Raw genomic sequence first — 16,350 nt, 5'->3', positions numbered from 1 at the left:
TCAAAGCAGTCATGCTGTTTTCTGAGTATATGCAGAGAAATTATCAGAACAAATTTTATACCAAGGCACAGAACTTGGTCCAACTTTTGACAAGGGAATACAACAGAGTTCTTAAGGATTATGACGTCATGATAATGCCTACACTTCCGGGGAAGCCATTTAAACTTCCTACGACAAGTAACTCAACTCAAGGTGCATATGAAGTCCATGCATTAGAAACACTACAATTTTTTTTTCTTCTTTGATGTGAGGAAGTGAAAAGCAATCAAAATATTTATAATTTTTTAATAACAATTTTCATAATTTTTATGAATTTTCATATATATTAACATCAACTTTTTTTATGATTTTTTTTTTCAGAAACCTTGAAATTGCTGTTAGGAATGGTGAAAAACACAGCCCCATTTAACTCAACTGGACACCCTGTCCTCACTATTAACGCTGGATTTAGTGAAGGGTTGCCCTGTGCAATGTCGATTGTGGGGAAAATGTTCGATGAAGTAACGATTTTACAGGTCGCAAGAGCGTACGAGAAAATTCGGGACGGGTCGTGATTTTGAGCTTTATGACAGATATGCAGAGATTCACAAAAATGTATACGTAATATATAATTATTGATATTAAACGTTTGTTATGCATTGTAGCCTTATCTTTGGGACCTTCTACATTTACGTGTATTTGTTGTGTACATATAGTGCATACATTTTTTTTACATAACTTTTTTAAGGCTTAGGCTACATATTTAATTTTCTTTTTAGGATATACACAAGTGATATTAAGAAACAGGCAGAACAAAAGAGTATAATTAAGAAATAAAAGCAATTTTAATGCATTTATTTCTCTTATAGCACGTTTAATTGAAAATGTGGAATATCAAAATAAAACTTTTTATGTACAATGTACATGTATATGCCATTCTGGTTTCTATACTGTAATTTTGACACTTTGAAAGAAACATGTACATTTATTAATCACAATTATACTAGAGAGCCTTACTTATAATCCTTTCCATAAATCTTTTGTGATGTCATCTTCACAATGTCAAGGTTTTTTTGAAATCCTTTCTCTGATCTATGTGAGATTGTAAAGATATGTTGCAATGCATGAGTACAAAAAATCAAGAATAATTCCGTTTGTTAGACAGGTTTGCAACTCTTTCAAAAATGTACGTCTGTCTTGTAGTCCTGAAGCTTATTAACGTGAATGTAGCTTTTTGTATATGTTTTTAAAATTAATATTATATATTATGTTACACTAAACATGCTTACTGATTAAAGGGTTAAAAATTTATATCTTTTTTGTTAGTTTACCTTGATGATCACTTGATCTTCACAACTGACAAGCGATGAAAAAAAAAATCAACCTACTATAAAATGCTTTAATCTGAATATCAGAGTATTATGTACTTGACGGCCATTAAAGAGTAGAGAATTTGGTCTTATCAGGGATGGGAATTCTTAAGGTATATATCTGTATTTCTAAAACTATATGTATCATATCCCCTACACCCTCAGTCACACTCTCTTCTTCCTGTACATATAATCCTCTTATAAAGTGCCGAGCGCATGGCGAAGCAGTCGCTGCCGAGATTCGAACTCAAGACCTCCCGATCACGGACTTTTGATCGAGAAACAACAATGTTAATGAATGATCTCTGCTACACGTGTGTCATGTGTATCTATCTGTTTGACTTGAAGGTAGTCCGATCCTCAGGTTTATAAAATAAGCAGTTACATAGTCAAAAACAGTCATAAAAGTATCTCTGAATCCACAAAAAAAAAATAACAACTCTGTAAAGTTAAAGATTAAAGTTTATCATATTATACAGGAAAAAATGTCAAATCTCCAATATTTTTGCAGAAAAAGCGAATTAAAATATCAGCAATGCGTTTTCTAATCTCAAATCGATCAATAAATATATTTTAGGTTAAAAAACGATAGGTATCCATTCATTCAGAGAAATTGTCATGATTTTTATACTTTTTTGGTATTTTTTTGTCTAAGACTTCTATTTCCGTCATGTAATCTATAATACATAGTGTAAAAGGCTTTTGCTATCATTACAAAATACCAGAAATCACTTCTTATTTCATATCATGCTACTGAGAATTTGTATATAGGTCTGGATTCAAGAAAATCTTATTTCTCTTAAACTGTATTAATTTTTTTCCCTTTTATAGGATACAAATGTCAACTTTTTAAAGACCTTTTCTAAGACTTCCAAAAACCTTTATAAAGGGGGAGGAAATAAGCACCTCCTTCGAATTTATCTGGTCTTAGAACCCCTGTCAATCATCTGAATTTAAGCCTGGGATTGGATACTTTGATTTGATTGACATTTAGTTTGCTGCTGTTGTGTATATCTTGTGTACCTTGTCTGGAGATCCTACCGACCATCGAATTAACTTTCAGGCTTTTGATGCCTAGCGCACATGCCAACGTGACGTGATAAAGAAGCAATCAAATCGTTCTTTTCTTTTTTAATTCATAAAAATATGTCATAAATATAATCAATCTATCAAATAATTAAATAAATGAAAAGAAAACTCTTGGCTATATAAAACATATTATAAATTTAATTTTTAAAGGGAGGATTTAATTCATATCACGATTACAATCGATAATTTTAACTTCCGTTTCAAAACACGAGTAAACGTACATTTATTCCTAAAAAATAAACCGACCTGCGTTTGAAGCTAGTATCATAGAATCAAATAAAATTATTTTTTAAAACAATTATGACAACATTGTAACATTGTTCATGAGTCAAGCGAATTTATATTTATAAGACAACCCTGTATGTGTCGCTTTTCTTCGAGACATGGTGACCTTGAAGTTACGGTATAATAATAAGTTTTAGAAGAGAAATTACTCGGAATATAACATCTTGCTTTGTATTTTATGTTTGATGTTTGAAATTAATAATGAATCCCGAAAGAATAAAAACGATGCAGATGATTTCCATTCCTGTTTCATAGCTGTCGGGGAATCAACCGCGGTCCGAAGCCCTGGCCATTTTTACCGACCATGCGTTATGGGAAAATAATTAGGGTTTATCTTAAAAAGATATTTATTTAGAAAATAATATTTCTACTTCAACATTTTATTCTGAAAACATCGTTTCAAAGTTTCAATGTTATTTACCGAGAGACTGTTTTATGATTCACTTTCTTCTTTCGTTTTGGGTAGACGACGTGTAATTTGAATTACTTCCCTTTTTGTCGCCAGATTACAATGACAGATTTTGGTGCTAAATGTATTTTCGTTATAACACATCATTAAGAAACACACTGTTTATAAAAAATGACGAATTATTAAAAATATCAATTATTTTCAAAAGAAAGAAATTGAGAAGGATTCTGTCTGCAACAAAAAATGTTTTATTTCGCATTTCAATTCATGAGCTAAACATGAAAAAAACGGCCTCGGTTTACAAAGTCGTAGGAAAACGCACACAGGTAATACACTCAGCTGAGGAAAACCGTACGATTGAAAACCTCGGCCTTTAATCTTATAAAGTTGAATAAAATGAAAATTGTTGCATGAAAAAATTTCATTTTCGAGTTTCATTATGATGCATTTCAAATAAAATATTAATTTTTGGAGTTATCCTTCCTGGCTGAGGATCAGATATCCTTAAAGCTGTCAACACCTGTATTCTTTTTTAAAAAAAGTTTCATTTCTTTGCAATAAAAATACAATACACAGCCATAATGACGAGGATGCAAGAGAGAGAGAGAGAGACCTGTATGTAACAGGACTTCTGTTACATTAAAAATCTATCCCACTCCAATTTACCCTGAGCTAGCAAGTTTGATATGACCTAGAATCGCCGACCATCACTGTCGGCGTTGTTTACATACCGTTAAAGTGCGTCCAAGCGATGAAAAATGTCGGGCAAGGAAGAGAAAGGTGAGTGTTAAGATCAAAATAAGCACACTAATTTTTATATACTAATGCTGAAAATATATAATTTGAAACCTGCTATGTATTTTTTATTGTTCCCCAATTGATACGTAGTGCATTCGTATTCTGACTGACTGCATAATGCTTAAATATCATGTTGTTGTCAAGTTTCATCGCCATGTGTGTTTCACCAGATATATAAAAACAAGCTGGGTGGCGAATTATTTACATTGACAGCATAAAATTTTAATAATTTGCTTTAAGGTAAAGATCCATACCATCCTATAGAAATAACGGAACTACAGATTTTGTTGAAACTTTTCAGAATCTTATCTGAGTATTTGTCCTTTCCAGATCAGTGTAAATTTTGGGGTCAACCGGGCCTCCTTTTGAAAGGATTGTTACTAAAAATAGACATTGTCTCGTGAAATGACGGAAATGCGGAAATTAAGATATTTATTCTAGCTTTCTAAAATTAAAAGCAAAAGAATTTTTTTAACATATGAATCATAGAGAAAATATGCTTGTTTAAATGTTTAATTATTTTTTTAATCTGCTGATCCACCTAATATTACTTTCTAGGGCGAATTAAACATATTTAGCTCAAAATTATGAAGTTCATTACTAGTAAAAATAAATTGCTGCTTGATATTCTGACTACAGATTTCTTTTTAAAATTAACACGTTATTTTCCAATGTTCTCTCCCTTATATGGCATAAAAATTAAGTGGGACATCGGGCATCAAACAAGAAAATTTCACATTTTTAAACCAAATTTGCTGAAAAATGATAATTTGAAAAATCTTTTTAACATCTATACTTTTAGGATTGGGGTGTAAAAATCGCTTTAAATATTTGAAACTATCGATAATAGAACAGTAATAAGTATGGTTTAAATCATAAGTTGAATATTTAATGCATAGACGGCCAAAAATTCGTTTTCACGATTCACAAGCATAATAGTAATCGGGTTCAATCTTCGGAATATTCTATAAACCGTTAATGCGCATGTGTGACGTTGTGACGGAAGTGAAAGAAGAAAATACTTTCAGTTTCAACATGGGTAGTTTGGATGCGATTTAGTTGATTAAAAATTTAGAGAAGTGGCACGTTTTACTACTTTTTGTGTCTATGTAATACATTTCTCGCTATTCATAGATACAAATAAGTGGATTGTTTGCCACATCTTTTAAACGTCTGCTTTCTGATCTCAGGAAATGCTCGGACCTGTCCAAGTAAGGTTCAACGTTGTTTATCATGTTTTTATTCATATACCATGTAAAATAGATCAAATTAATGTATGCGGAGATGAATATGTTCAGTGTTATCACTTTGTAATGTTTGTTTGTTTAAAACACCGTGCTTACAGGCGATCATATCCTTGGAAGGCAGAGATCCCCTTCTTAAGCTAGGGACACTCTAGCACTGAATGATCGAGGTTTTCCGTACATAACTCAAATTCGTTTAATAAATTCAAGCTCCATAGTTGATGACTAGAATTGCATTGAGAGCATCATTACTAAAGCTATGTCATTTAATTGGTAAAATGTGAAGCAATTTATAAATGTATTTTTAAAATCAATAAGGTTTTATAAATATATGAAAGAGTTCATAATTAAAAGGGTTAAGTAAGTCAAACAATAAAAAAATAGTTGTTTTATGTACTCTGACTGAGCTGTCAAAATCACCCGTAAACACAATAATTTTTGTCAGCACTTATATTTTTTTTCTCGTTTCCATAGTATAATTTCTATAGGATGCTTTTTGATTGAAATTTTCATGGCGGATCTAGTGGTGAGTGTGTGTGTTCCCATGGACATTGCAGAATTATTAAATGTACATACTTAACCTAGCAGTACAATTATTCTCTGCCATCCTTGGACTTTTAGTAAGACGTAGTATTCTCGGCACTAGTGTCTTTCAAATGGCAAATAAATTTTCATTGGTTAAAAAATTAATAAAATCAGGTACTTTTAATCATTGTTGACAATCATTATAGACAACTTACCGGTAATCTTACTTTCTTATATGTCCTGAATTTCTATCCCGGCCACATATATTTCAACGATGAATGAAAGCTGTGTAAATTTTAGAGGCTAAATACATAACATCAAGAATATCCCGCCTTACTGAAAGTAACAGTGAATTTTACTAAAAGTGACCTTGGATGGCAGAACCCCTCCTTGGAAAAACTGATCTATGCAAAATTGGTATGAAAAGTCATTGGTATGATGCTTTAAAAGTCAACAACTCCCTGAGTAAATAGAATGTTCTATGTTAAAGTGATATTTTGATATGGATCCAGTGAGCATTTGTTCCATGAGTTTTGACACAGATTCTCGAACCTGAAATTGTCTGAGCTGATGAACATCATTATAGGTACTGAATATTTAATTTGTATGTATACTTGTATATTAAAAGTACCTGAGGAATAATACATGCATTATGAACTTGGTCTAGTTAAAAAAAAACTCTTTTCTGTTGCTCTGTGCCTAAAATAAAAACATTTAATCAAGACATCCAAGATGGTTCAATTTGACTTGTATTGGAGTTTAGGCAGTTCAATTATACTTCTTTAAAATTGTATTCTAATAATGAAATTAAAAAAAAAAGATTTTTTTCTTCTCCAGCTTTTTATCATGCTACATGACACAGCACAAAGTCCTAACTCATTAGTTTGGGAAGGACTCTTCATTCATTTGGGTGAAAATGGTTTTATACAAGTTTTGCATGCTGGTCCAATACACTATCTGGCTTTTTGGAACTGTGTTGCTTAGTACATATTGATGTTAAAATAGATAAATGTGTAGGTGTATAATATTATTAAGCTCAATATGATATCAAAAACTATTTATGTAGGAAAAGAAAGAACTGAATAATCACTGGGAAAGTTATGCAATTTTTTTTTAAACAAGTATCTTGATAAACCAAGTTTAACATCAACAAAAAAAAACTTATATAATTGTCTCCCCTTTCACTGAAAGTGGGGATACTAAATTTATGTCTGTGCATCTGTCCGTGTGTCTTTCTGTCTGTCTGTAACACTTTCAAGAAGCCTTTGCATTGAAATTTTACACAGCAACTCTCTGTGGCTCGAAGGAAACCCTTATTGATTTTGTGATCAAAGGGTCAAATTAATTATGCAATAAATTCTGTATGTTGGAAAATTGATTTGTTTTGGAAAAAAAAAACACTTTTAACTTTTATGAGACAGTATTAATAATTTTTCATTCAAATAAAAAGCTACAATCTTGACATAAATCCATAAAATCTAAACTGAAACTGGTTATCTTTGTTTTTAATGATTAATGCATGATTAAACCAAGCACGAACAACCTAATTGTATAATTATAACATTGTAAGCACTCGGCTTAACTAACAGAGTTGATTTTGTGAAATGTTGGATTGAAATTTTATCCTTTTCCTTATTTATTTTTTATATCACCCTCTATGATCTCATTTGTATATAAATTATTATTTTTGTATGCATGGATTTGTGTAACAGTAAGTGTGTGTTTGTGTATGTGGGTATGCATATGTCAAATATCTATTGAACTAACTCCAAGAGATTAGTTTGCATTAAGTTTCTAATTATATGCTAAGTACTTATTAATTGAAATTACTATTTCTGTTAATACTTAAATGATTTTTTTTTTTTTTTTTTGAATGACCATCTTCAATACTTAGGGTACAGGTTTGCCAGACTGGCTGTGTATAGGTATCATCCCCTGGTGCCCTTTGTATTCAAGATGCACTAGTTTTATATTAGAGTACTGCCATTACTACAATATTTTTTTTTTTTTTTTTTTTAATTTACCTTATATCTATCATTTTTATTTAATTGTGTTTTCTTTTATCATTCTATGGTTTCTATGCCTTTGATCCAGTGTGGTGATGCACTTCTCAATGTCAAACTTAATCACAAGTCATGTTACATTATCCTTAATATAGAATTGTAATCAATGTTATCATTTTGTAATAATTGTTCATGCCCCCTGTGGGCCCTTGATTGGTGAATAAACATACGTCATACGTCATAGGCATTCCTATTTATCATCTTATACATGTATTCCCTTCTTTGTTACTGTCATATTGTTATTTGTGGGTTTAAGTCTAACTATCATTACAGTAATCATGGTAATGCATAAAATTGCACATTATCTTATTAGCGACTGATATCTATTGCTATACTATTCACGGGTGCTTGAAGACAGAAATATCCCCATTCCCCATCTGATATAGACCCCTTGGTCTGTTCGACGTATGTTTTTCTCATTTATTATACATATTGTATATACCGTAGATGAGAAATATGTAATTTTATCATCAATTTGGAAATTGGCTCTAGCAAACATATAACAAGAGGCCCAAAAGGTTCGAAAATGGTTATGTACTATGTACAAGTATATAAGCAAACGATAATGACTTTCGACAAAAGAGAACCATTTATTTGTTATTCTGTATTTTTTCAACTTCCAGAGAATCGAACCCAGGACACCTGTCAGTCTAATGACATGTGCAGCAATACACTACATTGTATACCCAAAGCACTACAAATGATAGCTAAAGATTATTGTGCACTAGCTTTAAAACAAATTTTTCCAAATTTTCAGCATATATGTCACATATTATGTGTATTAAGGAATTTTTTTGTCAATGTATCAATGTCCTTTCCTACTTAAATGAAATATTCTGGGGTTTTTTTTTTATCAATAATTATTTTATGTTTCAGTGCAAGGATATACCAAATAACAGAGCATTAATATTTGTGCAGTAAATGTTTTATGTATGATATATACATTGTAAAAAAAAAAGTTTTCCATAATTTTTTTTCAAAATCCTGAGTCAATCCCCAGGGGACGATATTTTAATTCAAACAATCGAGAAGAGAAAAACGACATATAAAAATCGGAATATTGTAGCAAAGTAGTTAGGTACCTGAATACTTTCAGAGCCGTACGTGGTTCGAAAATGGTTATGTACTAAGCCTATGTACAAACATGTAAGCGAACGATAATGACTTTCGACAAGAGAACCATTTATTTGTTACTCTGTATTTCTTCAACTTACAGAGACAAAAAACGACCCGATTGTCGAAGTCTTTTAGTTATCTTGTACTCGAGACAATGAATCTTCCATGCCATCTTTGTTGTACTTTCGGTTTGACGAATCATCTAAATTTAAACTCTCCTTGGATCATGCATCCCGGAAAATAACTGAACATCGTATATTTATGCCTTTTATTTGGAAATTAATGTACCTTTTTTTTACGGTAAGTGAAATCGACGTCAGGCTTTTTTGATAGAATAAGCGTCGGGCGCGTTTGACGTAATAACGTCACAAACGAGAATAACGTCACATAACGTTATTTTACGTGGTATGGATCTTTACCTTAAATTTCAATGAACTTTCAACTTATCAGCTGCTTTGTGTAGCCGTTACACATTTAGACGCTTCTAAACGTTAGAATATTTAAATTGAACAGCTAGATCCAGATGTATATATAATACATACATGCATATATGTACATAATTATAACCAACAAAGGACGACGAGATAAGTCAAAGTTTGAGACTCTGATTTATGAGAATGAACGAGATAATGTGTAAACGTTATGGAAAAATGTAAGATATAATGACATTGTCTTATTTTGTCAGCATACTTATGTGCACTGTAATACAAAGGGACCTGGACAGCTGATTTAAGGCAATTCAAATGATCAGCAAAATTTTCAACATCATTTGTTGATAAGGCTCGTGTTTTGCTTTTGTTTATTTTGTATAGATAATATCAAATTTATAACAAAATGATATCATAGTACAGTAAATCACGTACTAGAAACTGTCTAATAAAATTTAGAATTAACATCTTAATTGTAAATCTGTTTGAACGAACAAAATTACATAATTAGTATATTCAGTCAATGTAAACGAAAACATGGCAAGGACCTAAAGACAGTTGAATCTTCTTTTGAAAGAGGATACAAAATGATTATATTTAGGAATATTAGATAGATGTTGTTGATTGATGTTTACAACTTTACATAAATGTACCATTATCATATACATGTTACAAATTAAAGGTTTGGAGCTCTTAATAATGTTAATCTGTATTGTACCTTGACAACTGAAATTCAAATTTTTGATCATCAATAAAACTACCTTAGTTAAAAGTTTGTAAACAGAAAAAAGGTGAAAAAAAAAATTTCAGCTGAAACTGTGTCCATGCCCTTTTTTAAGTTAAAAAAAATGCATGTCATTAATATACTGGACGGTTTGAGGATCTCTCTGCCTTTAATTTGAATCGTGTTAGAAACCACAATCTTATTAAAATCGGATCTTTTTAGTCGCTTTACAGCAGAATTTCGAAAATAAGATTAGAGACAGTGTAACCGGAATATCCCGACAGCTTGGATTTTGAATTTGGCTATAGTGCGCAAACACAGGGAGATGATGCAATCAGACCGCGGGAACCGGTTTTGCTCCAATAAAACTTGGCAAATTCACCCGATCTTCCTTTCATCTGTTATAAATCTAACACAGTGTTTAAGATTATGCAATTCGATGTGATGTTTCAAACACCAACTGAAAGTCCAACCTATAACTTCTTCGGCCTTGACCTTTGATCTTGATTTTGAATAATAATTTGTGCATCCAGTTATGTTGTTGTCGACTTAAAGCTCGTTCACCACTTTTAAATTATGGAATAACATTTGCTTGTTTTAAGTACGTATGCGATGATATTCGGGAGATCTACAAATTTGGGAAGTCTTTATCAAAGAAATTTTATATGGTATACTTTGGTGGTTTAGGGTCATCGTTATATACATGTTGGTTTAAAAAATAGAACCCTTTAACATTATATTAAACAAACGTCTTTGTTTTGCAGAATTTCAAAAGAGTCCTGCGATAGTTCGGATAACTGAAGATGAAATCAAAACAATTTCTGATGATCTCAGACTGAAGCTCACAACAGAGGAAACCAGCGCCTTATATGGTACATGTCCTTGTGTAAATTAAAACAGAAATTATATAGAGCGAGCAATTCTCATTTTCAAAGTATTACTTTAGCGGTAAGTAAAAATCATAGAAATACTCAGCAGTAGTACTTATAGTTTATATTTGTTGTCAGCCCCGTACTCAGTTAATTTAAGAGCATACAATCAGAATTGGGGCCTGTGTTTAGTATCACCCTCCCTTCTTACTCCGTTACAATGCATGTTTTAATCATAACGCTTTAATCAGTGGTCGGTGTCAGCGCCTTGTACCCAGATTAAGTAGTACATGTTGAAATACTGTCATAATGCTCGTTTTCCTGATCTGTAGTTTAAGTTGGAGAAACATCCTGGAGTGTGGAAGTACATTGAACTAGGCCAAGGTTCAAGGCCTTTCGTTTCTTACCACCCACTTAGTATTACTGCCTACCACCACTGAGTGCTGGCTTGCCATTTCCTGACGTATCTTTTTTTGCGATATTTCCGGCTACGTTATTGGCGCCACATTTTTATATTTTTTCTAAACAAGTCATCACTGTTTAACAGGACTCCGGACCTGATGCCCAATAGCAAATTATGCGAGAACTAGCTTAGTGCTACTTTGCACTTACATGTGCGTATGCGTCTGCATTTGCCTCCAACTTTCCTTGGATGGCATCATAAGTGGTACCTATTTTTCCATCTTCTCAAAACACCTGTATTCGGGTAGCAGATCCGAAGTCTTCGTCAATGTTAATGGCTACTTTGTAAAACTACTTGGGCTAAATTTTGAAATTGTTTAGAGGTGGGATGATCATAAAGATCTTTCTATTCATCGACCAAAAGTGCAGTCATCCTGGATGGAAAGGGAAAAGATCATCTTGGTCGGAATGGGAGTTTTAAAAGAAGTCTTAGCCATGGAACCCATTTAGAGATTTGGCATACTATACTTTCAGGCTTGAATAATGAGAGCGGCAAATTCATTTTTTAGATTTCTGTGGAGATGTTTGCAAGGATTATCAGAGGATTTATGAACTTGTCTCCCCGACCCCAACCGTCAAATACCCAAGGACGCCTGGGTACAGGGAAACCAAAGACGATTCATGGTGAGTGTATGTTTAAGAAAATATATATTCACCGCAAATCAAAAAGTCAACAGTAACTTTTAAAGCCACTACATTACTTCAAGTTATACGAAGATTCGTAACATATTTCAAAAGGAATTGTTGGTAATAGTTCAATTTATATCGTCAAGGTATTACCGCTGCGACATCAAAGGGGCCGAAAAGGGACTTTTAGCGGGAAAAACTGTAGCAATCAAAGACAATGTGTGCGTGGCGGGAGTTCCCATGATGAACGGAAGTAAAATACTGGAGGGGTTCGTGCCCGACAGAGATGCCACGATTGTGACACGGATATTGGATGCAGGTATGTTGAGAGAGGGAGAGAGAGCTTATAGTTCACACTTCACAGTTAAAAGTCCTCTGAGCAATCACAAATTTAACCAAAAGATTCATTTCAGTATTATTAGTCTTTGTATACTATATTTTAGGTGGTAGAATTCTGGGTAAAGCCGTTTGTGAAGACCTGTGTTTCTCTGGAAACAGTGTTACATCAGTAACTGGACCAGTCAAAAACCCGTTCGATCCAACGAGGTGCGCGGGCGGATCAAGTTCTGGGTCTGCTTCCTTGGTAATTATGTTTAGCCGAACCTTAAAATTTGTTTAATTGTATCTTTAAAAAGAAGTTGTAACAAATGAATCTCAGAAAAAAAAACAAGCGATGCCTTATGTCTGAAATGGTGTTTTACATTATGTCAAAATGGTGTACATGAACGAGTACGTTTATACCCTTCCGAACTCTCTTGAGAAGCAAGAAAAGTACATGTACATGAACTAAAAAAGGAGCATAAGAAAATGGACAGATGGTTCTAGAATATAAATCCTTCTGGTTTTCTTTCTTTTTCTTTTTTTTTTTTTTTTTTTTTTGAATAATGAATAAAGATTGCATTTAAGTTTTATCTTAGTTTCAAAGTACGTCAAAAATTTTACGAAATATTCGAAAAAGGCAATGGGAGGTTATAAATATATACATATATGGATTAAGATTTCGAGAGTTTATGATGGGTGTAGAAAAAATAAATATATCTAAATGAGATAAATATCCATACTTTATTAACATGTCGGTTGAGTTTACCTTCTGTTGGTTAAGGTTGCAAGAAAGGAAGTCGACGTGGCGATCGGAGGGGACCAAGGCGGATCTATTCGTATTCCAGCAGGGTGGTGTGGAATTATAGGCCTCAAACCCACCTATGGGCTAGTACCATACACCGGGATAATGCCCATAGAAATCACCATAGACCACACGGGACCAATGGCCAGGACAGTGGAAGACTGTGCTGCACTATTAGAGGTGTGTTAGGCAGGTTGATCTGGGAAACCACTGGCCTTTGGATCGCTTAAATACAACTTTGAAGAATGGGATGTATTTAACACCTCAATTTTTTTAAGATGATCTGAAGGCCTGTGGGGAAAACTACTTAACATTGTTGTTCGTATGATGTAAGTGAACCAATTGCAATTTCAATGTATTTTTTTAAAACAGGTGATTGTTGGTTATGATGATGGTAATGATCCGCGCCAGTTTCCTGCAATGCCGACACCTCCCTATTCTAAACTGGTAAGAAAACAAGTGCCTCCTAGTGAGATCAAAGGAGTGGATCTAGGAAAGAGAGAGGGGTTGGGGTTTTGGGTTTGTTGAAGTGTCTGCGAGTTTCAGTTTTGTTGGATAATTAATTTATTTGATAAAAAAAGTCTGTTGTCAATCCCAGGAAATTTTTGACTTCTCCTATAAGTGTTTTAAAACAAAATAAACATTGAAGTGGAGATCTGATGCTTTTCAATCGGCTCAAGAACGACCCTTAGGGCAGATTAGCACTTAACTTCTTTAGCTAACTCTTTAATGTTACATCGTGTGCTCAACTTTATCATAAAATATATCAAATGTGCAGTTGTAAGAAGTCTCAAGTGTGTGATGTAACGGCTGTGATAAACAATGATAAAACTCTTCATCGCCTAAGAATTGAAATCTTATACATGTATGTAATATTTATACATATTCAGTTTGGCGATGGAATAAAAGGGAAGAAGATAGCCATTTTGAAAGAGGGTTTTGATGAGGTAGAGGAAGATGTGGCGAAGATTGTAAAGGAAGCAGCTTATAGACTGAAGGAGGCGGGAGCTGACGTCACAGAAGTTTCCCTCCCAATTCACAATGATGGTATGAATCCCTCTTGTTTTGCAACTACCCCTTATTCCACAAAGATGGTACGATTCAGGAACATTTTTTCTATTACATTGTATGCTGTTACATGAAGTATTTCAGAGCATTCTTTCATTAACTTATAAGAAACTAGAATTTTAATTTCTTTTTGACCTCTCTCAGAATGTAGGTGCATATGTTTTAAGTTTTGCTCACTGTTAGCAGGGTTTGATCTGAAACCACTTCCTGAAGAGTAGATGCGCTTGAAACGCTGATTTTCTTTTAAATTACAGGCAACAAGTATAATTACTTATAGTTATCATTTTGTTTATATTTCATGCAGGTAAAGCAATCTGGACACCAATTGCTTTTGAGGGGACATATAACACAATGGTGAAAGGAAACGGTAAAAGATTTAGTGAATATAATATATTTTTGAACTTTAAAGAGGATTCAAAACAAGACTGTTAAATAATTGTGACCTGCCACAAAAATATAAATTTGACCTTGACCTTAATGTTCTATCGTAGGTCACGGATACAGTTGGAAAGGGGCCTATGACCTCTCACTACAGGAAGCCCTGGCCGGGGCTTATAATCTCCGCCCATTTGACTGCCCCCTACCGGTCAAAGCAGTCATGCTGTTTTCCGAGTATATGCAGAGAAATTATCAGAACAAATTTTATGCCAAGGCACAGAATTTGGTCCAACTTTTGACAAGGGAATACAACAGAGTTCTTAAGGATTATGACGTCATGATAATGCCCACACTTCCGGGGAAGCCGTTTAAACTCCCTACGACAAGTAACTCAGTTCAAGGTGCATATGAAGTCCATGCATTAGAAACAATTCAGAGGTTTTTTTAATATGTGCATATGAAAAGCAATCAAAATGTATTAAATTTTTATATAAATGTCCAAATTTTTTGAATTTTCATGTATATTAACATTAACTTTTGGATGACTTTTTTTCAGAAACGTTGAAATTATTGTTAGGAATGGTGAGAAACACAGCCCCATTTAACTCAACTGGACACCCTGCCCTTACTATTAACGCTGGATTTAGTGAAGGGTTGCCCTGTGCAATGTCGATTGTGGGGAAAATGTTCGATGAAGTAACGATTTTACAGGTCGCCAGAGCGTACGAGAAAATTCGGGACGGGTCGTGACTTTGAATTTTGAAAGATGCACAGATTTACATTATAGATATTCAATATTTGTCATACATTGTAGCCTTGCCTTTGGAACCTTCTACATTAAATGTATTTGTTATTTGTTTTGTACGTAGTTTTTAAACTTTTTTTAAGACTTAGTCTGCGTATTTTATTGCTTTTTAGGCTATACACCGTGATATTTATAAACAGACTGAACAAAATGTATATGAGATGTTACAATGCATAATGTTCAAAATCAAGAAAATGTTTTTAAGACATGTAAGATATGATTAAAACTTTAATATGTTATATATTACATTAAACATGCTAAATGATTATTTAAAGAGTTAAAATATTCTATGATTTCCTTGTTAGTTTAACTTGATGATTACATAATCCTTTAAATTTTCTGCTGACAATTTCAGTGACGAAGAAACTTTCAACCTCCTTTAGACATGTTACATTGCGTGTGACTTTCCTTACTGGGATAGGCAATGATTATCATTTGTTTAAATTATATCCCCGCTAGAAAAGTGGGAAGATATATACAGTGATCGAGATGTCCAGAGTTATTTTGTAATATTTCATTGCAAAACTCTCAAATGCTTCTCGTGATATCCCGTGGAAACGAAAGCTTTACGCACAGACAGCTATACGGCTGGAAGGTACGGACAGACAGATCGAAATTAATTTCCCACACTTTCAGCGGGGCACAAAAATATCAATCGATGAAAATCTTGTATAATTCAAAGTTAAATATACAAAAAATCAAAACTTGTTTGGGAAAATGTGTACAATAGTATAAATAGATCTTTAAAAAAGCACACAGTTCCAGGCTTTACTGGAGTATTCGAACTCTTCAACTCCAGGGGAAAAGACAAAAAAAGTTCAAACTATGTGGCGTTTTTTGGATTGTTTTAAGGACTTTGAGATTGAATACTGTTCGTTATCTCCATATCCCTTTTGTGTATATGTATGTATAGCCTACTGTTTTTGTGTTTGGGGTCTGCGGTTCAACCCCCACCCAACCCCTATTCCAGAATTTGATCAATACATTA

General features: G+C 33.3%; 2 protein-coding genes across 2 annotated transcripts; both read left to right on the top strand.

Annotated features, from left to right (window-relative positions):
* Positions 1–6: 6 nt before the first annotated feature.
* Positions 7–609, top strand: LOC134261340 (uncharacterized protein in nthA 5'region-like). The gene is made up of 2 exons (XM_062743777.1): positions 7–192; positions 361–609. The coding sequence occupies exons 1-2, from the start codon at positions 12–14 to the stop codon at positions 552–554; spliced, it is 375 nt and encodes a 124-aa protein (XP_062599761.1). The 5' UTR covers positions 7–11; the 3' UTR covers positions 555–609.
* A 3,184-nt stretch (positions 610–3,793) lies between these two features.
* LOC134261341 (amidase-like) lies at positions 3,794–15,656 on the top strand. The gene is made up of 11 exons (XM_062743778.1): positions 3,794–3,912; positions 10,795–10,902; positions 11,871–11,985; positions 12,135–12,307; positions 12,432–12,571; positions 13,091–13,291; positions 13,484–13,558; positions 14,002–14,158; positions 14,484–14,546; positions 14,671–14,958; positions 15,114–15,656. Exons 1-11 carry the CDS (start codon positions 3,891–3,893, stop codon positions 15,305–15,307), a joined length of 1,536 nt encoding a protein of 511 aa, XP_062599762.1. The 5' UTR covers positions 3,794–3,890; the 3' UTR covers positions 15,308–15,656.
* The last annotated feature ends 694 nt before the right edge of the window (positions 15,657–16,350 follow it).

This window comes from Saccostrea cucullata, unplaced genomic scaffold (assembly GCF_032062105.1).
Source record: "Saccostrea cucullata isolate Sc308-1 unplaced genomic scaffold, CSIRO_AGI_Scuc_v1 ctg12057, whole genome shotgun sequence".
In the NCBI taxonomy this organism is placed as follows: domain Eukaryota; kingdom Metazoa; phylum Mollusca; class Bivalvia; order Ostreida; family Ostreidae; genus Saccostrea; species Saccostrea cuccullata.
Note: the sequence above shows the minus strand (reverse complement) of the source record. Positions and strands in the feature narration are given on the sequence as shown.

Bases quoted from the DNA above. Each gene is read 5' to 3' on its own strand.
- LOC134261340 (XM_062743777.1), top strand. From the start codon at position 12: ATGCTGTTTTCTGAGTATATGCAGAGAAATTATCAGAACAAATTTTAT. The intron at 193-360 runs GTGCATATGAAG...TTTTTTTTTCAG, and splicing joins GACAAGTAACTCAACTCAAG to AAACCTTGAAATTGCTGTTA.
- LOC134261341 (XM_062743778.1), top strand. From the start codon at position 3,891: ATGTCGGGCAAGGAAGAGAAAG. The intron at 14,159-14,483 runs GTATGAATCCCT...TATTTCATGCAG, and splicing joins CCTCCCAATTCACAATGATG to GTAAAGCAATCTGGACACCA. The intron at 14,547-14,670 runs GTAAAAGATTTA...GTTCTATCGTAG, and splicing joins CACAATGGTGAAAGGAAACG to GTCACGGATACAGTTGGAAA.